Below are 23,192 nucleotides of genomic sequence, written 5' to 3'. Positions count from 1 at the left end.
TCCCTAAAAAAAGATTTAAAATAAACTAAAGAGTATACAATATTAAACATTTAATGACATTATTGGATTTGTGTGACTTCAGCTCTTTTTGGAGTGATGGAAATCTTTTCATTTTTATTTTCAAACTAAAATTTTGAAATAATTTTTAAAATCACTTTAACTCACTATTCAAATAGAAAAAAATAATGTTAAGTTTTACAAGTTATCACGTCCTTTTCAATATTTTTCTCAACCATCTTTTTGCCTCTCATTCAATCTTCTTCGTTACTCATTTAATTTTTGTTAGAGATAATAAAATAGGTCGACTCTACTTAAAAATGTATTTGTTATGAAAGAGATAAATAATATGTCAAAGAAATTTTATATTTTATTTCATGAAACTCATACCTTTTACGTTCTATATTAATTCAAAAATTTATCTTTTTTATTTTTTTCTCTAAATCAAACACACTCTAAATTCATCCAAAAAAAAAAATAAAGAGCTGGCATGGATCGTTTTAAACATGATTTGAAGAGGAGTTTTTATAGTCTAATGTGACCATAGCCATTTGAAGTACTTAAACTGCAAAATAAATCTGTACAAACTACACTTGAATATTATTTTAAAAGCTTGAATTGAATCTAAGCCTTTTACATCCACTTACCAAAGCCTACAACCCACAACAAATTTGGCTAGAGGAAAAAAAAAAACATTATGATAACAAGTTCACACATCCTTATTGTTTCTTTTGTTGTTTTCTTGACACGGTTCAACTTCAGGTAATGGCACCTCATTGTTAGGATTTAGATTCCTTTTACTTCCGCATAGCTCCATTTCCAGAGGAGCTTGCTTTTTGATCTTGCTTGCTCTTTCCACCTAGAAAAATAAACACGATTCCAAATATCATGAAACAAACCACTCAACTTTATTACACACCGCTTTCGTCATTAATATAATACTTTTTTTTTATAATTTTCTTCTGTTTTCCCTACCTTACAAACTATATATATAAATTTTCTTAGCAAGATTACGTGTTATGTATTAGAATGATATGTATAAAATTTTATCTAAAACTTATCAAATATTATTAGTTTAGGTCATGGTTGGTCTTGAAAATTAAATCAAAACAGCTAACAAAATTCAGATCACTAGACTCACAACGTGTCTCATTTCATGTCTCACCAATAAATTTTAGGCACTTCATTTAAAAATACACCTGTACATTTTTTGTATTTCCTCTATAATGCGAAACGGTGTTATTGAGTATGTCAAGGTCTTATGGATAATATGGGAAATGCAAAAATGTACAGATTAATTTTTAAATGACGTGTGAAAATTTTATTGGTGGCACTGGTGATCTGAATCCAATTAAGGAACACTCCTAACAAAAGTCGTAAATGAAGAAAGTCATATACTTTAATAAATTTGTAGTGACACCTTTCTATTTCACATCCTGTTTGTTGTTTGTTGTTGTTCTTTCATATTTAGAAATATTTCCTTACCTTCTGATTTCTGACATCTTAGAGTGGGTATCAAAGGAGAAAAGGATGCCCTTGTCCCTACTAAAAAGTCATTGTTTTTGTGCTCTCCTTTAACTATTTGTGCCCAAGTGTATCTTTGATGCATTGGTAAAGTTTGCACATTTTCCTCAACACCCTGAAAAAATATATAAAATCAACACCAAACTAATTAACACTCACATCATAGAATTTTTTGCTGATTATAATATCAATTTAATATTTGGAGTGGACTCGAGTTTGAAGTGTGAAATAAATTGAGATTTAGAATTTGAAATAGAATTGAAAAATATAGTTATAGAGGTTCGCCCAAAAGGAGGTGTCCAATTCAATCTTGAAAGAGAGTCATGAGCAACAAAAGAGTGCGATGGTGATGGTAGAGATAAATTGATGAAATGAAAAAAAAAATCATCTCTACAAACTTGTTATTTAATCCTTCTCTTTGTGTGTTTTGTGAGTGTAAACAAAAATATCAATTCTCACAAAATCATATTCAGACATTCAATTCAAATTTCATGCAAGACTTTCTAAATTTGATCTAGATGGTTGATGTTTTTCAAATTCAAATCTGGCAGATGTTAATTTTCGTTCCATTTGGGGACAACTTAATCACTAGGTCCAACCTAAAATTTGCCATGATTTTAGATTGCATGCAGGGATACGTATGATCAAGAGTCACCCTTATGGATCTAAGAACATAAATAATAATAATTCTTTTTTCTAAAAATAAAAAATTTGTTTCAAATAAAAAATACTGTTTTTAAATAAATTAATAAATTTAAGATTATATTATTTTGGTACATTCAATTAGTGATTTTCAAATACTGTTTCTTTTAAAAAGTTTTATTTCTTATTTTTCTATATTTTTTCCCTAAAAAACTATAGTGGGCGACTCCTTTATTTTTATAACATTTTTTCCGTCGGTCCATTGTGACCCTAATTACAACATAATTATAAAAAAAATGTAAAAAAAAGGAACTTATTCATAAGTTTTTCTCATTTTCTTTTATTTTATTGGATGTTAAAGCTAGATAGAAGTTGAGTCAACAGAAGATGGAAGAAACAGATCAAAACCTGGTAAATGGGAACAAGTTGATTTGATTGTTGATTATCAAAACTAGCTACTCGAACAATGACTTCTTCCTCACCGTTAATGAGAATACCATTGGTAGGTTGATTTTGACTGTCTTCTGAAGTAAGGCTTTCACCAAATAGTTCATTCAAAAGATAAGGAGGTAGCAAAAACTTCACTTTTTCTAAATCCAAAGGAAGGTCGTCACTCATTTTTCTGACAAAGAAAAAAACAATAATGGGAAGAATATATGAAAGTCTGAGACATGTACTCTGAGTGACTATAGATTATAAATATAACAAATGTAAAATTTACGATTAAAAATAGCATACAATGTTATTTCAAAGCTCCGATTAATGAATGAAAAATTCGGTATGAAATGAATAATATATATATATATATATATATATATATATATATATATATGTGTGTGTGTGTGTGTGTGTGTGTGTGTGTGAATTTTAATAAATTTTTAAAATAAACTATACTGATAACTTAATTATTATATGCAGTCCATTAACATCTGCTAGTATTTTGACACATGATATGATATTTTTTGTTCAATTAAAGAAAATTAAAGAAATAATAAAAATTAGAAAATATTTGTAAAATAACTTTATCCTTCTTCATGACTGGTTTTCAAATACCAATTAAAGACTTCTTGAGGGGGGAATGGAATATGGAGTTTGTTGACACCTTGAGATAGGGAAAGTCTTATGCAGACTTCCTTGCAAAAATGGGTCCTAATTCTGGAGCTTGTTTCCGGGACTGGACGAATTGCTTTTAGCAGATGCTATGCTTCTGCCTTTCCTGATATTGTAATCTTTTATGTTCTTTTTCTTGTCTTTCTTGTCTCCCTTCAAAGATAAAAATGATTTTTTTCAAAGATAAATTGATTTTTTTAGAAAATAAATCAAAACTTTTAGTTTTATTGAAAAATAATCTAAGATTACATCCTATGTCTCAATCTATGGAGTGAAAGATATTTATTGAAAAATGTTAACTTCTTAAATCAATTGAATAAATCTCAATACTTTTAAGGATTAATCTATGACTTTCATTTGGGGATATCCTAGATTCATAGAAAAAAAAAGTATACAGTCAATGCTTTTAGTGTTGAATATTCTTATAAACATATACATTTATTTTATGGTAAGTTAAATGTACATCATTTAAAAGGAGTGACGTAAGTGTATTGTAAAATTTATGACTATTAAATTAAGTTTTTATAGATGAGAACCGTTAAGATTAAAAAATAAAATAAAAAATTATAAATTTTCTTTTCTTATCGCTTACGGTAACTCCTTGTTTGACTATGTATAATAATAAAGTTTGAGACACGTGTTCTTGTTTGTGAGAGACGTCATCTTTCTTACACACATCTCTTCACCTAACAAAATTTCTCTTACACGCATTAGTTGCGCATGGGCACACACACCTCTTCACCTAGCAAAACTTCTCCTTCACTCATTAGTCGCACACAAACACATACCCACCTCACCTGGCAAAATTTCTTCTTTGCTCACTAGTCGCACACACACCTCTCTTCACCTAGCAAAACTTATTCTTCACTCATTAGCCACACACACACACTCCTTTTCACCAAGCAAAACTTCTCCTTCACTCAATAGCCGCACACACATAAGTTTTAGACACATGTCCTTGTTTGAGAGACATCATCTTCCTTACGCACACACCTCTCTTCACCTAACAAAATTTCTTTTACACACATTAGTCGCGTGTTCGTGTGTGTGTGCGCGTGCACACACTCCTCTTCACCTAACAAAACCTATCCTTCACTCATTAGTCACACACATACAAACCTCTTCACCTAGCAAAACTTCTCCTTCATTCATTAGTCAATCGGCATGAGCACACACACACACACCTCTTAACCCACCAAAATTTCTACTTTACTCATTAGTCGATCCGCACATGCACGACTTTGTGGTTATGATATCCTCACAATACAAAAAGTTTTTATATGACATTTTCCAGAAGTCCCCCTTTGATTATAAAGGGACACATATTTTTTAGGCTAGTAGTTTTGTGGGTTAATGGATTAACAACTTCTTATGTTGTTTATATTTCCCACCCTTTTTGCAAGCTAATTTCAATAATGTCTTTCTTGGGTTTTGCATTTTATTTGTTTACGAAGGCAACTGCTAAATGCACCTCCCTTGCGTAATTTTAATTATTTATTCTCAAAATTGATCCTTTTTAAAATCTAGATTTGCAAAGTATTGAAATCTTAATACTTCCATAAACTACTTTTCGAAAATGCTATCATGCTTTCTAGAAACTACTTTTCATAAGTGTTACAACTCTTTCCAAAATTTACTTTCCAGAAAACAAAAATAGGGGTTTATGAATTTTTCTCAAGAAAAACACCAAGCATAATTCATTAAACGTTGATGCCTTGGAGTCCGCGCTCAACACTTTCATAAAAGGATTCCCCTCAACACTACATATTAAAAATAGGCTTAGAAGGTTGAATTTGACCCCAAATTTTTAAAAAGCTTAATTTAATAATCAAATTTTTAAAAAAATCAATTTGGTCTCTAAAATATTTTAAATGGTTCAGTTTGTTCTTTAAGTTCTAAAAAAGTTAGAAAAGATATTGATTCATTTTTAAAAATGTGAGAACCTTCACCTTTTAAAAATTTGAAAACCAAATCAATTTATTTTTAAGAACCTGAGTCTAATTAAATGTTTTAAAAATTTGAAAATCAAATTAAATTATTTAAAATAATCTGAAGATGAAATTAATAATTAAGTCTTTTAAAAAGATTTATGGGGTGATTTTTTTATTTATTTAAAAAGGAGTGATAATAACAAGCCCCTTCCATTAAGTGGGCTTAAATGGCCCATTATAAAGCCTTCTAATTTGCACTTTGTCTCTCTCTTTCCGTTCCCTTGATGTAATGGCTTTATGCCGATTCGCTTACTCTTATTCTCCTGCTTCTGCTTCCACCATTTTTCGTTTCCCGAAATACCCTTCGAAACACACTAAATTCTCCTTGCTACCACTCTCATTCTCAACGATGGAAGCTCCTCCAGAAGGTTATCGTAGGAACGTTGGTATCTGTCTCATGAACAATCACAAAAAGGTTCGTTCTTTCTTAATCCTTATGATTTTGGTTTCCGATTCTTATTCTTTGAAGCTTAACAATCTGTGTTGTGCAGATTTTCGCGGCTTCGAGGCTCGACATTCCCAATGCTTGGCAAATGCCTCAGGTCAGTGATTCTTCTTTGTTGCAATCTATCTCTATAAATTCAAATAATAAAAAATTCAAGGTTAATTACCAGTTGGTCCTTGAACTATTTTAGAAATTTTAAATAGTCCCTAAACTACTTTTTTAGTCGAGTCTCTAGTTTTCAAAACTGCCATAAATGATACTTTTTTTGCGGTTTCAGTGACAAAAATTCAAAAAACTAACGGCAGGACCTTTTTTTTTTAAAAGTTTAGGGACTCAATGATTTTTTTTTTAGTTCAGGTAACTATTTGAAAATTCTCAAATAGTTCAGGGACCAATTAGTTAATTTAACCTGAACTCAACTTTCAAAAATTATCATCTTCTTCACGAAATGAATATATTTTTTTTCTTCCAAAAAAGTGTTAAACAATTGAATAATGTTGCACAAGTGTGAGGATTTTGAAAAAAATTATGGTAACTAAATAAATAGCTCCGTTGGAAGTGTTGGTGCACTTTCACATGGGCCATGGCCATGGGGTATCATTGGTATTGGTTCTTTTCAAAATTTGTGATATTTTATAAACAATAAAAAAGGAAACCTGATGAGTTTGCACTTTTACTTTTCATTCAGTGTTTTGTTTTGCTGAAAGAGATGATGTACTGTAAGTTTGTAACATAATCATGTTAAATGTGGCATCTTTTAGGGTGGTATTGATGAAGGTGAGGATCCAAGAAATGCAGCTATCAGGGAGTTACGAGAAGAGACAGGAGTTAATTCAGTAGAAGTGATCGCTGAGGTGCAAATTATACATTTCTTTACTTGCTAACACCCTACAAATTACATGCTTGGTTGTGGTTAATTTGTAAGTGCCAAATCAGTTTTCACCATTCTATTAACTGGTTCATTTGATTCTAGTTGTTAAATTGTTGCATCTCACCTTTTTAGGATACCCGTATCTGCTTGTAGCTTTATTATATACAAGGATATGAGCACTTTGTATCATAGTTGCATCCTTTGTTATTTATTATTGATTAGTTTTAGAGGTTTTAGAATGAGTGAAGTGGACATGGTCTTCTGAAGGTGTGGTATTGTATGTGTTAAACTTTGTTTGATTTGATTGGATGCGATGCTTTTATCTTTGAAAAGAACAAAGAAGTATTTTAGTTTACATTGTCTAAGGTTAGATAGTTAGAACTTAGAAGTTGGTTTCTCATGGAAGGAAAGGAAAGGAATTTTGATAGGTTGGCAGCTTTCCAATTTGGTATAAGGACAGATCTATTCTGGAGGTTGCAAGTTGAGAGAAATCTGAAACTCACAAGCATGAACAGTGGTACAAGAAAGAACATAACGATATGGTAGAGAAAATAACAGCTTACCTGCTTCGACCTATCCTAATAACCATAACTTAAAAACTCATTACCTTAAAATTTTCTTGAATCTTGAGTTCATAGACATCTAAATATCTAAGGGTCCACTTGGTTTGAGAAAAATGTTTTTTTTTTTTCACTTTGTTTCCCATTTTCTAAAGTTATGAGGAAAAAATGAAAACAGGAAACAAGAAAAGTTTTTTCCCTATATTGTATAAACTTTTGAAAATAGGAAAAGTAAAAACAAAAAATGGAAATAGGTAAAGATGTTTTAATGAAATTATAAAATCTTTTAAAAAAAAATAATTAAATTAGGCCTTTTGAGGTGTGTTGAAGAAAATAACCAGCCCCCGTTCAAAGTTGCTAATTATTTTAGAGTTACAATGTTACATCTAATCATTGTAATCTGATCTATGAATGTCAATTAATACACTCACTAATATTAGTTTTCATCTAGCATAAAATCCTGATAAAACAACTTTTCTTTTTCCTTGTTATAATGATAAATGTTCATCTTGGTGGCTTTCTGTTGTAGGTACCATATTGGTTAACTTATGACTTCCCACCAAAAGTGAGGGAGAAATTAAATATTCAGTGGGGATCTGATTGGAAGGGTCAGGCGCAGAAATGGTAACCACTTGAATATGCTCTGTCTGGATAGAATACAACTCATAAGAACTGTACACAACCATATTATATAAAGTTTAACAACCTAGAACCAATCATATAACAATTTGTGGGGCAATAAATATTTTTGACATTTTTTTTACCCTCCTATTCAATGATGAGGCTCTAGAGTTATGCCTATATGCATACTTGTATAGTTGTGTGTTCAACTATGGATAAGTGCAGGGGACAAGGCATCAGAATTGGAAGGCATGGAAGAAGGGATATTTTGTTTTGGCTTTAAGTAGTGTTTTTGACACTTTTGATATACACACACAGGTTTCTTTTTAAGTTCACTGGGCAAGATCAAGAAATTAATCTTTTGGGTGATGGTACTGAGAAAGCTGAGTTTGGGGAATGGTCATGGATATCACCTGAACAAGTAATTGAGCTTGTAAGTATACGTGATGATGACAACTTTTTTCATACTTGTCCAAAGCCAATTAAGATGGGGTACTGTACAATATATGACTTGGTTTGTCTTCTTTGTGCAGGCAGTGGATTTCAAGAAACCTGTCTACAAGGAAGTCTTAGCAGTGTTTGCTCCACATTTCCAATAAATCTTATCTTTGGCTGAAATTGTTACTGATGCCTTGGGTGATTATGAGGGCTGCTTTAAAAAGAATGTATTCCAATTAACTAACGAGACCATTATTCTCTTTTTTCTCCTCTTGGCCATAATAACCCATAGGGCGGGAGAAGAGGGCTGTTTATTTTGTCTGAATGAAATATGTATTGTCATGAAAATTGTTGTGCAATGTATTGCATTTGCATCTGTCCGCTGTTTTTGTCATGATGAAGTATTGTTTTTTCTTATTCATAGGAATTGAATATGATATCAGAAGTTTTATAAAACTCACACACTATGTTGAACTAATTAGGCAAGACTCTTTTGGTACAAGGAAATATTGTAACATTGCATTGTAAAATTTATGAACATTTAAATTGATAATGCATAGATGACCGATTGTGATTAAACAAATGAATTATATAATTTAATGTATTTTTTTTACAAACTTTTAAGTATTTTTTTTTTTTTTGCTACAGAAATGAATGCAAAAAAGAACTAAAGCAAACAAAGAAACTAGCCCACCCTAAGGGTGTTTAGCCGAAACATAAGATATCTAAAGCAAACTTAGGAGCCTCATCCCAAATTGTAAGAGCACTATTCTGATTCACTCCCCACCGATCTATAGCTAACTTACCAGCCACTGAATTCTCCTCTTGGGGAATAACTGAAAACGACATGGTGCAATCACGATGCAGCATTCCTCTGATCTCTAAAACTATGTCCCCATGTAGGTAGCTAGAAGTTAAGTCTATGTTAAGAGGGTAGAAACTCATAATTAGGACATGATTTGTGGTTAATGAGTAGAAACAATAGCATGAACATTGACTCCATCTCGCCATGATGACATTGCCACACTGTCATATTGATTTTGATTTGTTTTTTCGGTGTAATGCTTTCACAAAACGGTTCATTAAAAATATCAAGAGGTCGCAAAAATTCCAAAGACCACTGAGTGTCAAAGCTTTTCCTCCTGATATTTTTAATTAATTGTTTTGTGACCAAAAACATTACACTGGGAATAAAGTTCAGAATGATAGTGGCAATGTCAACAATGACGAAATGAAGTTACAGATCAAAATGTTATTTTTGCTCATTAACAATCAAATTTAGTTGTTTCTATTTATGAGTTTCTCCATCTTCTGATCATAGAAATCATAAGTATTTTTTATTGAAAATAATTTTGCTTGAGTTGAAGGTAAACATTATGAACAACAAAACTCTCTATTAAAGTATGTAATTACATATTCAAAATTCAAGAACTAGAAATCCATTATTAAGCTAAAACAATGTGATTCTAGATTTTTTGGTTTAAGAAGAATGTCTCAGTATCGGTGGCAAAGAAATACACGAAAGTTAGAGTGATTCTAGATTATAAATAGAAAACCATGAGGTAACGGCTATCAATTTTAAATTGTAAAAAGAAAAAATATACAATGCCCTTTCAAGACTATGCTTAGTGACTAAACATTTAAGTAATATATAATATATAAATTAATAATAAATATATTCTACAATTGTAATAAAATTAAAAAAATATATTATAATAAAAATTTAATTATTATACACCATCAATGTATTTAATATCCACAAATATTTTTACACATTCTTTTTTTATTCAATTCAATAAAATTAAAGAAGCAATAAATATTTTCCATAAAAAATATAAAAATATTTGTAAATTATTTTCTCTCATAGCCGTTTTTCAAAGAACGGATTGAATTTTGTAATTAAATTCCTTCAACTCGTGCAAATCAACAATGAGAATGCGTTGAATTTTGTAGATGAAACATCAATAAAACCAAGACCAGAAAAAGTCGATCGAAAATATTGAATTAACTCTATATTAGATAATGTATTAAATGAATCATAAATATGTTTTACAATTATAATAAATTTAAAATATGAATTATAATAATAACTTAATTATTATAGACCATCGATATAAAAAAATTATATTAACGTCCATTAATATTTTGACACATTTTTTTGTTGGATTCAATCAAATAAAAGAAACAATAAACCAATTCAATAAAAAAAAATTAGAAAAAATGTAAAATTAATTTCTCTCTCATGACATATTTTCAAAGATTGGCTTTAATTTTGTAACTGGATTCCTTCGATTTGCGCAATGTTGCAATGATGGTAGAAAAATATTTAACTAATTCTATATTGGGTGATATATTAAATAAATAATAAATGTTTTATAATTATAATATTAAAAAGTTATGTTGAACATTAATGATTATACACTGTGAGTGTTAAAGATTCAAAGAAACAATAAATAACCTCAATAAAAATTGAGAAATATTTGTATATTTAATTTCTCTCTCATAACCTCTTCAAATTTTGTTTTTTAATTTTGAAAATGAGTTCCTTTAATTTCCGCATGCCATAAAGAGAATGCATTGAATTCTTGAGATGATACATTAATTTTGAAATTGAATTCCTTTAATTCGCGTATGCCCGCAATGAGAATGCATTGAATTTCAAAGACGAGACTTTAACTATTGAGATAAGATTTTAATTTTATAATTGAATTCCTTCAATTTGCACAAATGGACAATGAGACTGCATCTATCAAGTGAGAACGCATTGAATTCCTAAGACGATACATTAATTTTGAAACTGAATTTCTTTAATTTCGATAGACTCACACTGAGATTGGATTGAGTTTCAAAGACAGATTTTAACTCTTGAGATAAGATTTTAATTTTGTAATTGAATTCCTTCAATTTCCACAAGTGAAAAATGAAAATGCATTAAATTCCTGAGACGATACATTAATTTTGAAACTAAATTCCTTTAATTTGCATGACCCACAATTAGAATGCATTGAATTTCAAAGATGAAACTTTAATTTGAGATAAGATTTTAACTTCATAATTGAATTCCTTCAATTTGCATAAGTGGACAATGAGAATGCATTGAATTCTTGAGATGATTCATTAATTTTGAAACCGAATTCCTTCAATTTCAATCCATCGAATTTTTGAGATGAGACTTTAATCTTGTAATTAAACTCTTCAATCCACGAAAGTAGACAATGAGAAATTTATATTTGACAATGGAGAAATTTATTTTTCGTGTGTTTCTGTTCATGTACACTAAAAAATCCTACATTACTTAGAGTTAAAATCAAATCAAAGGTTATTTATAAATACTCTCATCTCTTAACTATCATTATCAAGATGTCTCTTAAGAACAAAACCATGACACTCCATTGAATTTCAAAACAGACAATGGCTAGAATGTAGTGACTAGCAATGTCACCTAGTTAGTAATATTATGCCCCCATTGAATCAATCAAAGCTAGTTCTCGAGTTTGTGACTATGTATTGAGATCTCAGCTTCGCATCGCTCCACAAAATTACTTATTGCTAATTGTTGGTAAAATATTATTTCTGAGATGGACTGAATCCAGCTTTTAAGAAGAAAAAAAGCTTTTTGCAAAATACACTTAAAAGAGCAGTAGAAATTAAAAAAGACATAAAAGTATTAGCAAAACTGATTTTTATTATGGCTTGAACTTTAATTTAGTCTCTATGTTTAGTCTTCCACTCAGTTGTAAGATGGAGCTTCCACTCAGAAGTGATATCTGATTTGTTGAATAAATGAAAGTTTCAAATTTGTGATAGGATTTTTGTCTCTGGATAAATGTATTTGATACACGTATTGAAAGAGTAGTACAACTGAAGTAAACTACACGTATTGAAAGATGTTAGGAAAATGTTAGATGGGAAAACAAAGCTCAAGTTCAAGATTTTCTGCGTGCTCAAACTTTAAAGTAGACAACCCAATATGAATTTCAAATCAAACTTATTTATGAAGAAATCAAGGTTGCAACTGATGAATTTTTTTTATCAAGAACTCTCTATTTGAAAGCAACGATGGAACAGCTTTCAGGAAGAGAACACATTTTAAGTCTGAATTCCAGTTTCTCACAAATGCTAGACATGAAAACGAGGTCATTCTTAGCAAGAATGCATCTCTAACCTGAGCAGTACTTAACAAGGGTAATCTATGAGTATAACATGTAGATCTTATCAATAAATTAGGTTAGAGCACTTACTATGGACTTTCAGTTAAAAAATGAAGTTAATACCAAAGCAAATTCCTACAACTGTGTATTAAGAAAGAGTAAGATCTGTCTCATGAATCCTTGGTAATGCTTCACAGCATACAATGTATTAACTAAGTTATCAATAAGCAGTTTAAATACCCTATCAATCATGCAAATGTAACAAATTAACTTTTAAGAGCCATTAACAGCAGTCTAGCAGCATAAATATAAATCATCAAAGCAGATCCATTCAGGGCAATTAATTTTCACCACGTGCTTTTCTATTTACACTTAACAGGTGGAATAAGAAACAGAACCTTGAGAATGTTTTCAGGAAAAGCTGGAACATTGTTGAAATTAGTAAGTGTTAGAGAAAAATACAGAGAGCGAGATAAATTGATCCAGAATTGTACTATTGATTAGTGTACAAGAACCTAATAATATATACACTTTTAGGACTAATGAACAGAAACAGAGAACCTAATTAACTGACCACTGTCAGTTCAGGGACCTAACTAACACATGAGCTTAAGACCTAAGTACAATAGAAACATTATCTGTGATAAAAATCAATGATACTTGTTAGAATCGTACTCCAGATTCATTTACATAATTAGCACATGTTGGAATGTAAGTCAACTATTGTTGAATTATGACTTAGGAGTATGGAAATAATTGTTAATTTAGTCCTTTGATAAGTAACTGTACTTCAATGCACTCATGGTACATATAAGATTGAATGTATGTAATCTATTCTCGGGTGAGAAATTTCATAAGATAAATTAATTCTTCTAGGTTAAAGATATTTCAAACTTTTTATAAATATATTATGCATTATGATGTTGCAGGTACATTGAGAGTGCATGGAAGTCTGGAAAAAAACTTCAAACATAACTGTATGGGATGAGTGAGGATTGTAGGCACTTTGAAACAACATTCAATATCTATCGGCACCAAACATATAATTATGGCTCAATCAGAATTTTGCAAGTTCAAAACAAGCACAGTAAGAGCACACAAGATCGTCAGAGCAGCAATCTTTTATTGACTTAGAAACCACGGCTATGTAATGCACCTTACTACCCTGTACCAGAACAACCAGTTAGTTGGCTACAGCATGATCATAGTCATTATTCAACAACGGCAACATGGAACAACCACAATCAAAAACTAAGGTCCCAATAATATCTTCGAGACTACTGTTTGAAATTTGCAATTTAATCTATATCAACTGAGATACTTCACAATTGCTTGATTCAAATCAAATTATTACAGACTCAAATCTCAAACTGCAAAATCAGATTAAATTGCAGCATTTCTAATCCCAAAGAAATGTTCCTGTGTTTAAACTAACAAAGAGGAATTAGGTGCAATACTTTAGAGATTTTAGAGAAGCAGATATAATAGATGGGTCTTCTGATCAATTTCAACCCTTGATACCAACGATGACTGGTAACAATTCATGTATGGTTGGACTGAGTGAATGGCAGGTTGCTGGATAATTGTGTCACCTTTACACAAAACTGTCCACAGAATCATTGATTAGAAAGGTTGTATCATAGATCAATGAATGTGAGACAGTTTGAGTTCTTTTCATTTTTTGGGGGTTGTCTATTTGGTGGGTACATAGAAAGAAAACATTAAATATATTTACTAAATGATCTAAATTACTTAAAAAAGAAAGGAGTGAATGATTTTTGTGACCCCAATAAACTAAAATAAATACTTTATTATCTGATTCAAATTTTTTATTTGACTTCTTATCTTGTGCGACGGGCACACAGTAGAAAATATTTTTTACATAATTATAAAATCATTTTATATAATTGTTGTGTTTCACTAGCATTACTCTTCAGTAAATCAGATTATTTGCACAAGGACGAAGTTATATTTTTCTTTCAAGTAGATCAAAAGAGGAAGCATAAATGTAGTGTATCTTATCAAATCAAAATCCATTCTAAACAGCCAGATATCGTTCCATAATGATGAAGATTTTCCATGAGAAACAGTATTGTGTTCCTCCATAAATGCATAACCCTTAAGTGAAAATTCCCAGAAAGAAAAATAACTAACTATCGAAGACATTACCTTCCAGAGGTTAAGTTACTGTTCCTCAATCATTCCCTGAAAATAAACAATACTTACACTTACAATCTCAATCTCCTTGTTAGTGAATCACAAGACAAAGTTGGAGCACAACAGCAGTGGGGAAACAGAACCAGAACCAGAACCAGAACACAGTCCTCATTGCGCTAGTATGTTTTGTATGTGGTCTGCAACAATGTCGGCCACAATCTCAGGCGAGAACCGTCTTATCATGTCATCCCTTGCCTTTCTGCCTTTAGCTGTAGCCTCAGTGAGATTATCCATCACCTGTCTCATAAAAACCCGAAGTTTATCCTCGGAAGGTTCAGCCCAAAGGTGTCCCTTGAATGGACCTTCTATTACTTCACTCATTCTATCCACAGGCAGTGGATAGCTATTATCCTCTGTCAAAAACTCAGTTGGTCCTGACCAATTTGTCGCAATCACGGGCAATGCCATTGACATGGCCTCCACCAGTGGTCTCCCCCATCCTTCCCCTCTGGAAGGAAGAACAAAAGCATCAGCTGCCCTGTAAACTCTCGGAAACTCCCTCGATGCTATGTGGGTATCAATCACATACACTGAAGCCCAACCACTAACTGGTTCTACCATATCAGAACTCTCCACAAAATCCAATATCTTGTTCCCGAAATCCCTGTCGGTATGATAAGGATTTGTTAACAAGTACAAAGCAACCCTATCATCCTGTGAGAATTCCTTCAAGTATGATTTCAACAACACATCCCACCCTTTTCTATACTCCCACTTGAAGACACTTAGAAACACAAAACTCTTCCTCACACCAGAACCTAAGACAAGTTTTGCTCTAGAAGCAAGATCCAATGGCTTGTACCTCACAGGATCAAAGAACTCCACATCAACAGGTTGAACAATCTTCACCACCTTGGAAGGATGAACCCCACTTTGCACAAATGTAGACTTGTGAAACTCTGTAGGAACCCAAACATAGTCCATTCTATTACAGCGCTCCACGTGTTCATCGTTCACCCTATCGGTCTCAAACATAGTCCTGCCAATCACAGACTTGAAATCATGGTAAGAAGATGGAGGGCATGGAAAGGTTTCAAACAGTGGAGGGTACCAAGCACCAGGTTCACTGTGGCAAATCACAATTGTCTCATTCATTCTACATTGATTTTGATACAACTCACTTGCCAAGTTCTTCATATCATGTGGCAAACCCTCCCAAAACTCAAGAGATTCAAGATCACCATGGTGCTCAATTGCCAACCTAAAAGATTGCATTTTTCTGTGGCCATGAAGGGCCAAAACATAGGACCAACCTTCTGAGCTATACCCACCACCTGAAAGAAAGGGGGCCATCCATAGCACACAATGGGAGGGGAAAGAAACTGGTTTGGGGGGTGAAAAGAGAGACCCAATTGCATGAAAAGGGGGTGGTGGTGATGTGAGGGAGTATTTCAAAAAGTGAACTTTGAAGTAGTTTGTTCTTGTGAATCCCAAATAGATTGCTGTAAAGAGAACCAATAAGGAAAGTGTGTGAATTGTAAATTTTCTGAATTTTGATATGAAGGGTTGGGTTGTTGTTGGATTGGGGAGAACATGTTGTTGGCTTGATTCAGAGGAATTCATGATAACATATATGGATGTAGGAATCACAGTATGATTGTATAAGGCAGAAAATGAGGGAAATCAACTGATCCCATTTCTAATGAATGATAAATTCATAAATCTCCTCACTCCTGGGACTGGAGAACCCTAATTAGTGTTGCACTTTTTGCTGATGACTCAATGTTTCATTGGCTCTACATTTTATTTTAGGATAAAATAGTAAATACACTTTGGCTCCTTTGTTTATTTAAATTTTCTTAATCATAATATTAATAAGAAATATTTATTACAGAGATTAATCTCCGTCAAATAGAGCATACACTATTTTTTAAGTTGGGTATCCATATTCTCCTCCCAAGATTTGTTTCTAACCTTTTAAAAAATATAAATATCAATCATATTCTTAAGAGATATGTTAAAAAATTAATTGTGGTTTTTTTATTAAAATACATAAAATTATGCTATTTATAATTTTTTATACTATAATAAATATTTTTTTCGTTTTAATTTCTTAATCAATTTCTTAAGAACATCGAGAACAAAATCTTTAAAATAAAATTTTATTCTTTTCATATTTAAAACACTATTAATAATTTTTAAGATATTGGCAATCATAAACCGCCAAAAACGCAAATCGCAGAACAAAAGAAAAAGGGCAAATGACACCCCACTTCCGGTTATGAACCCCCCAACCGCCGCAGCCACACCGTCCCTCCACCGGCGAAAACTTCACCGGCTTCATGACCTGCCTTCAATAGAACAGCGAAGCACACACCGAGAAAAGCCTTAAACTTAGCCTAAAAAAGGTATGCAAAGTATCATCTTTAGCCGCTTTACGTTAACTCTCACTGACTTCATACATTCCCTCCGATGCAGAGAACACAAAAGACCACCATTGAAGATTCACCTGATTCCCATTGAACTCAGAGTATCTTTCCCCCATCCTTGAGTTTGGGCCGGAAAAAACCTTAATTTGAAATTTCTTTTGCAGTAAATTTCCCAAAACTATAACTCCAAGTTTAGAGCAAAATTAACTACTCAAAGTCATAGTTATAGACTTATAGCATGTGCAAGTTTTTGTATGCATCGTCAGCTGTGAACGATTTAATATTGAACTCCATCCAATCTCAATATAATTTTGTTTCCCTATCTATACACAAATAAATGCATGTGATTGAATAGAACATAAACTTTGTACACTAGAACCAAAACCAGAGAGGCAAAACATAATAAAACTTTTTCATGATTATACAAGTTATAAATAAGCCTTAAGCAAACTAGAACATCTTTTTTAGCATCTCTACAAATGCTTGATAACATCCCTCATCGTAGGTCTCTTGCGTGGATCCTTTAATGTGCATCTCAAAGCCACCAAAAGCACCTTGGCAACTTGTTTCATCACATCAGAATTTGAAATTTCATCAGCCATCTCTGGATCAACAATTTCGTCAATAACTCCTGTTTCCTCCCAGACAGATCTAGCCCAATTAACTATATCCGTCCCTTCCATAAATGATGCATCCAATGGCTTCTTTCTGGATATCAGTTCCAGCAAAACTACCCCATAACTGTATACATCAGATTCCTTACCCTTTGTTGTTGTATAGGATTTCTCTGTAACATACCAACATTTAAACATGTTATTAGGAGGATTTGGGAATAAAAGACGCTGTTATGTAACAAAAAAAAAAAGATGCAGTTAAAATCATATGGACTGGTGGATAAGAATTACCTGGTGCTATATATCCAAGTGTACCAGTAACAGATGACGACTGTGTTGAGGTAGAAGGCTGATCTAAAAGCTTGGAAATACCAAAATCTGCAATATGAGGCTCCATGTCAGAATCTAGAAGTATATTGCTGGTTTTGATGTCTCTGTGCACTATGACAGGATCACAGTCATAATGGAGATAAGCCAATCCATGAGCAATTCCAAGAGCTATCCTATTCCGGACATTCCATTCTAAGGAGTATGGTGGATTCCTCTCATGCAAAGCACCATGAAGGCTTCCATTTGGCATGTATTTGTATGCAATTAGACCATAGTTTTCTCTCAACCAGCACCCTTCCAATTTGACCAAATTTCGATGCCTAATCTTTCCAATGGTTTGAATTTCTCTGGTCATGCTTGAGCTTTTCCCTTCATCATGAGCAAATACAAATTTCTTTATAGCCAAAATTTTGTCTGGACCTATTGCTGCTTTGTAAACCACTCCTTGAGCTCCTCTGCCAATAATATATTGATCATTTAGATTTTCTGTCGCTTCCATTACTTCATTAAGAAGTGTTGGAAAATCATCCTCCTCAATGATTATGGCTTCCTGCTTAATTTTTCTGATAAAGAATATACAGATTAACCCCAGCAGCAGAACAACAAATACTAAGGATCCAAGTGCTATCATCACAGCTTCAACTTTACTCAGCTTTTTTGACTTTTTTGAATTTGTGCTACATGGCTGTAAATAGCTGCTCACAGTGAAATTCGAGTCACACAGACCAGGATTGCCCAAAAATGATAAAGAAGAATTTGGTAATGTTGTTAGCTGTTGTGGCACAGGACCTTCAAAAGAATTAAATGAGATGTTGAATTCAGATAATGAACTGAGCTCATCAAGAACTTGTATACTTCCTGTCAAATTGTTCCAAGATAGATCCAGGCTTAGCAGATTCTTCAGGTTTCCAATCTCCCTAGGAAGTTCACCTATCAGCCCATTAGCACTTAAATTTAGCTCATATATCAAATTCACCAATTCTCCAATTGATCTAGGAATGTTTCCTCCAAACGTATTTCCACCAAGTCGTAACTCGTTGAGCTTTTTAAATTCTGACAAGAAAGCTGGAATACCACCATTAAAACGATTCTCTGAGAGAATTAAAGTTGTTAATGTTGTCCAGCTCTGAAAACTTGAAGGAACCGAACCATTCAAAGAATTGAATCCGACATTAAACTTGATCATTTTGGCACAGTTTGACAGCTGATGTGGCAAAGGACCTTGCAAGTTATTGTGAGAAAGATCCAAAGTCTGAAGATTCACAAGGTTTCCTAGCTCTGAAGGTACAAGACCCGTCAAGCTGTTCATGGACAAATCTAAAAGAGAGAGATTTGTGCAGTTTCCCAAACTTGATGGAATTGCTCCACTGATATTGTTGTTGTTGATGCTCATGTAAGAGAGGTTTGGATTAGTTTCAAAATCAGGAAGTGCCCCAGTTAAATTATTATCTTCAAGTCTCAACCTTGTAAGAGTTGTACACCTTCCTACATCAGGAGGTATGCTGCCAATAAATTGATTGCCACCCATATTCAGCCTGACCAGGTGCTTTCCAAAACAAAGATTTGGTGGGAGGGTACCAGTGAAATTATTATACATAAAATCTAACACCACCAAACTGCTATTGATTCCTAAGCTTTGAGGTATGACTCCGGAGAACTGGTTGTTAAACAAGGAGACATTCTTAAGATGTTTAAGCTCTGTCATCTCAAGTGGTAGCTCGCCCGAGAGGTTATTAATGTACATATGGATCTGCTCAAGGCTTTGAATTTTCCATATGCCAAGTGGAATTTCTCCTGTCAAATGGTTTTCAAACAATCTAAGATCACGCAATTTACTCAAGTTTCCTAATTCGCTTGGAATTTCTCCTTCAAGTTGATTGGAATTCAAACTCAACTCTTTCAGTGATTTGCAATTACCAATCTGTGGAGGTATTTTCCCTGACAATAGGTTCTCCGGAATGAATAACATAGAAAGGTTGGGCAGGAGGCCGAAGGTTGATGGTATAGTGCCAACTAAGTTATTCCCTGAAGCATAAAACTCTATTAGACCACTACAATTCCCCAAGCTTGATGGTATACCCCCACTAAAGTTATTGTAAGAAATACTCAAAATAGACAACTTTTTGCAATATCCAGATCCCAATTGAACAGTACCTCCAAGGTTATTATAATTGAGATATAACTCTTGAAGATTTTTGAGATTATTTAGACTCTCAGGAATAACTCCCTCTAATTGATTCCTTTCCAAATACAGATTCTCTAAGTTACTACAATTTCCAATGGATATTGGAATTGTCCCTGACAACTGATTATAAGAAAGATCCAGAGTGACAAGCTTAGTGATATTCCCAACACTTAAGGGGATTGAACCAGTTAAACTGTTTCTGCTAAGATCCACTTCTTCCAGGTGAGAAATTTCAAACAAGGATTCAGGAATTTCACCATTAAGGTGATTAGATAAAAGGTATATATGCTTCAAATTTTGCAAGCTTTTGAAGCTCTCAGGTATTCCTCCGCTAAAGTTGTTTACAGAAAGGTTCAAGTACTCAAGCATGCTACAGTTCTCTAATTCTGGGGGGATTTTCCCAAAGAAATCATTATATGATAAGTCTATGGTTTGCAAGTGAACCAAACGTCCAAGATCAGGTCCTAATTGACCCAAAATCGAATAACTAGTGAGGTTTAGAGAAACCACATTGTTGGCATTATCACAATGCACTCCTGCCCAAGATGAGCATGGAGTGGAATCAGACAACCTCCATGTGGAGTTTATGTCACTAGGCACAGTAGTCCAATCCCTCAAGAGGGACAACAAAGCCAAACCATCAGAGTTCAATGCAGAAGCAGCATATAACAAGGAAGAAAAACATAGAAGCAGCAAGAGATACAGATACCCCATATAGAAAGGAGCTAGAAGGAGCCACAACAAGGTACCACAAAGACAAATATGATGCTAATAAGGTAGCAAAGGTTTAAGAGAGAATAAGCACTTACCTTCTTGCAGTTTGCAAGAAGAGCAAAGAAAGGTGGTGAGTTGTTTTGCACATGAAATAAGAGAAGAGGAGGTAGAAGCTGAAAATGAGGAATCTATTTTGCTCTTCTTCATATAAATAGTAGCATTGATCCGGTGCCATGCAACTTTGAGCAAAGTTGGTGTCTGGTAATTTTTGGCTTGTTTAATGTATAGATTACTGTGGGTATGGTTTTTTGTCCACTTGCACTCTTTGGTATTAGTTTTTGTTTTCCGTTTATGGATGAAAATGATTAGTTGCTGACGTTGGAAAATACATATTATAGAAATACTAATAATTTAATTAGAATCTACGTACGAAGTGGCTGAGGTGTGCGCCGTCTTCTCTTTTATATGCGTTCTGACATGTTTCAAGGTGGTTCTCTCTTCTACGGTACTAGCTAGCTACTTGAAAAATAAAGAGGGGGTGATATTTGAATATCTAAAAAATTTGCAAACATTCCATTAACATAATTCATTTTTTTTCTATCATTAATTTTATTAATAATTTATTTTTCATCTCTTTCAATATCTCCGAAGGTGTATACACCCACAAGATGTCCAATAATGATTTTTGTAAAACATTTTAGAAAAAAAACATGTTTTTAATCTTTATATTTTTTTGAATGTGGAATGTTTTTATATTTTTGTATTAATGAATTTGTTCTTCAAATTTTAAAATAGGTTTAATTTCTCTGAATTGATTATTATTTATTTATATGTTGTAAGATTATTAATTTTATAATAATTATTTAAAAAGTTATGTTTATATTGGTTTTAAAATAATTGACCGTGTAAAACATTAATTTATAATTAGTAATGGATTCACAAAAATGCATTAACGATCAAGCAGCGATTCGATAATAACAAGGTTTGTCAACAAAGAAATGCGATTCCGATTTATTCTTTATCATTATTAGTATTCCACGTCAACTCATGAAATTTGTACGAAAGCTTTTTCGGATGAAATAATGGAAGTGTTCAGTGTTCACACTTATGACTTACCTATTGTCTCTCGTGGACAGAACTTGTCCATAACTTTAAAATCAAAGTCCAAGTGTTCAGTGTTCACACTTATGATTTGCCTATTGTCTCTCGTGGACAGAACTTGTCCATAACTTTAAAATCAATGTTCAATGTTCACATTTATATGTGCAACCTGTTCTTTTTAACTTTTTTTTATGCCGGCTGCATTTCATATTGATTTTTATTAAATATAAAGAGTTCATTATCACTAAATACAAAAATTAACTGCCTGCAAATTATTCTAATTTAATGAATGATTTTGAGTTTAAATACAAATACGCATTGTGTTAAATGTTCAAAGAGATAGTTCAAGTTCAGTCACAAATACTTTGTAACTCAAGATGTATCACTTACTACTTTAGAATTGGAAATGGATTTTCTTACAACCTCTAGTATCAACATTTTTTTAATGTTTAAATAACAGAAACTTTTTGGCTGTTTTTTTTTTTTTTTTACTCAGAGGAGGAGGAGGATTCGAAACATTAAGAAAAAAAAGGATAAACTGATAAAGTAGGTACTATTCCACGGGATAAAGTAGATTCTACTAAACCGTGGAGAAAATCTTAAAAGTCAGTTTTGACAACTTTGAGGTCAACAAAGATTGAATTGAAATTCAAGTCCTTGGAGCAACTGCGTTCCATCATAGAGGCGCGTTATTATTAAAAATAATTTTCTTTTAGTATCTCAGAAGTGTATTTAGTTAGTTGTTATTTAATATTTTGTAATACTTTTCAAGATTTAGTTGATGGAAAAAATGTGAAACAACAAAAAAAAATGAAATTAATAGTTGTGTTATGAGATAATTTATATGTTTATAGTTTTTATTGTACAAATAAAAAAATAGATAAAATATGAGAATATTACTCTTTTTAAAAAAAAATAAAATTAAGCTAACAATCTTGACTTAGGTTTTATTTATGTCTATTTCAAGAATTGCAACCGGTGGGAACTAGAAACACAGATTTATCTATTTTTTCGGCGAGTGAATAGACATTTTGGTCTCTGTTTTTATATCTATTTTGCAAATTAATTCCTATTTTTTTGAAATATAAAAAATAGTTTCTATCTTTGCATAAGTGTTACAAAATAGTCCTTAACGGTTAAATTTGAAAGTAATGTCATTAGTGAGGTGTATTGTTGGCAATTTTAGAAGCTTCTAACAATGAATTCTTTGAAAACTTGATCAAAGTTTCTCCAATCAGTAAAAAAGTGACAGATGCAGGTTTTCCATGGGCTTCACTCCTGTCATCTATTGCAAAGGAAGGGTAAATCTCTT

General features: G+C 32.4%; 4 protein-coding genes and 1 long non-coding RNA gene across 5 annotated transcripts; 2 read left to right on the top strand and 3 right to left on the bottom strand.

The window, feature by feature from the left end:
* Window positions 1-576: 576 nt before the first annotated feature.
* On the bottom strand, window positions 577-2,781 carry LOC114370046. The gene is made up of 3 exons (XM_028327337.1): window positions 2,572-2,781; window positions 1,483-1,636; window positions 577-856 (listed from the first exon to the last, which is right to left on the bottom strand). The coding sequence occupies exons 1-3, from the start codon at window positions 2,779-2,781 to the stop codon at window positions 795-797; spliced, it is 426 nt and encodes a 141-aa protein (XP_028183138.1). The 3' UTR covers window positions 577-794.
* A 2,671-nt stretch (window positions 2,782-5,452) lies between these two features.
* Window positions 5,453-8,616, top strand: LOC114369785 (nudix hydrolase 26, chloroplastic-like). Its single transcript, XM_028327039.1, has 6 exons — window positions 5,453-5,679; window positions 5,756-5,806; window positions 6,471-6,563; window positions 7,670-7,764; window positions 8,080-8,194; window positions 8,295-8,616. Exons 1-6 carry the CDS (start codon window positions 5,494-5,496, stop codon window positions 8,358-8,360), a joined length of 606 nt encoding a protein of 201 aa, XP_028182840.1. The 5' UTR covers window positions 5,453-5,493; the 3' UTR covers window positions 8,361-8,616.
* A 4,837-nt stretch (window positions 8,617-13,453) lies between these two features.
* Window positions 13,454-16,307, bottom strand: LOC114369322. Its single transcript, XM_028326533.1, has one exon. The coding sequence runs from the start codon at window positions 16,128-16,130 to the stop codon at window positions 14,676-14,678; it is 1,455 nt and encodes a 484-aa protein (XP_028182334.1). The 5' UTR covers window positions 16,131-16,307; the 3' UTR covers window positions 13,454-14,675.
* Window positions 16,308-16,708: 401 nt separating this feature from the next.
* LOC114369615 lies at window positions 16,709-17,253 on the top strand. The gene is made up of 2 exons (XR_003657671.1): window positions 16,709-16,915; window positions 16,986-17,253. It is a non-coding gene; the product is annotated as an uncharacterized LOC114369615 (long non-coding RNA).
* Window positions 17,254-17,316: 63 nt separating this feature from the next.
* On the bottom strand, window positions 17,317-20,983 carry LOC114369614 (receptor-like protein kinase). The gene is made up of 2 exons (XM_028326843.1): window positions 17,842-20,983; window positions 17,317-17,723 (listed from the first exon to the last, which is right to left on the bottom strand). The coding sequence occupies exons 1-2, from the start codon at window positions 20,777-20,779 to the stop codon at window positions 17,410-17,412; spliced, it is 3,252 nt and encodes a 1,083-aa protein (XP_028182644.1). The 5' UTR covers window positions 20,780-20,983; the 3' UTR covers window positions 17,317-17,409.
* Window positions 20,984-23,192: the final 2,209 nt, after the last annotated feature.

This window comes from Glycine soja, chromosome 10 (genome assembly GCF_004193775.1).
Source record: "Glycine soja cultivar W05 chromosome 10, ASM419377v2, whole genome shotgun sequence".
Taxonomy (NCBI): domain Eukaryota; kingdom Viridiplantae; phylum Streptophyta; class Magnoliopsida; order Fabales; family Fabaceae; genus Glycine; species Glycine soja.
This window is presented reverse-complemented; position numbering and strand designations above follow the sequence as displayed.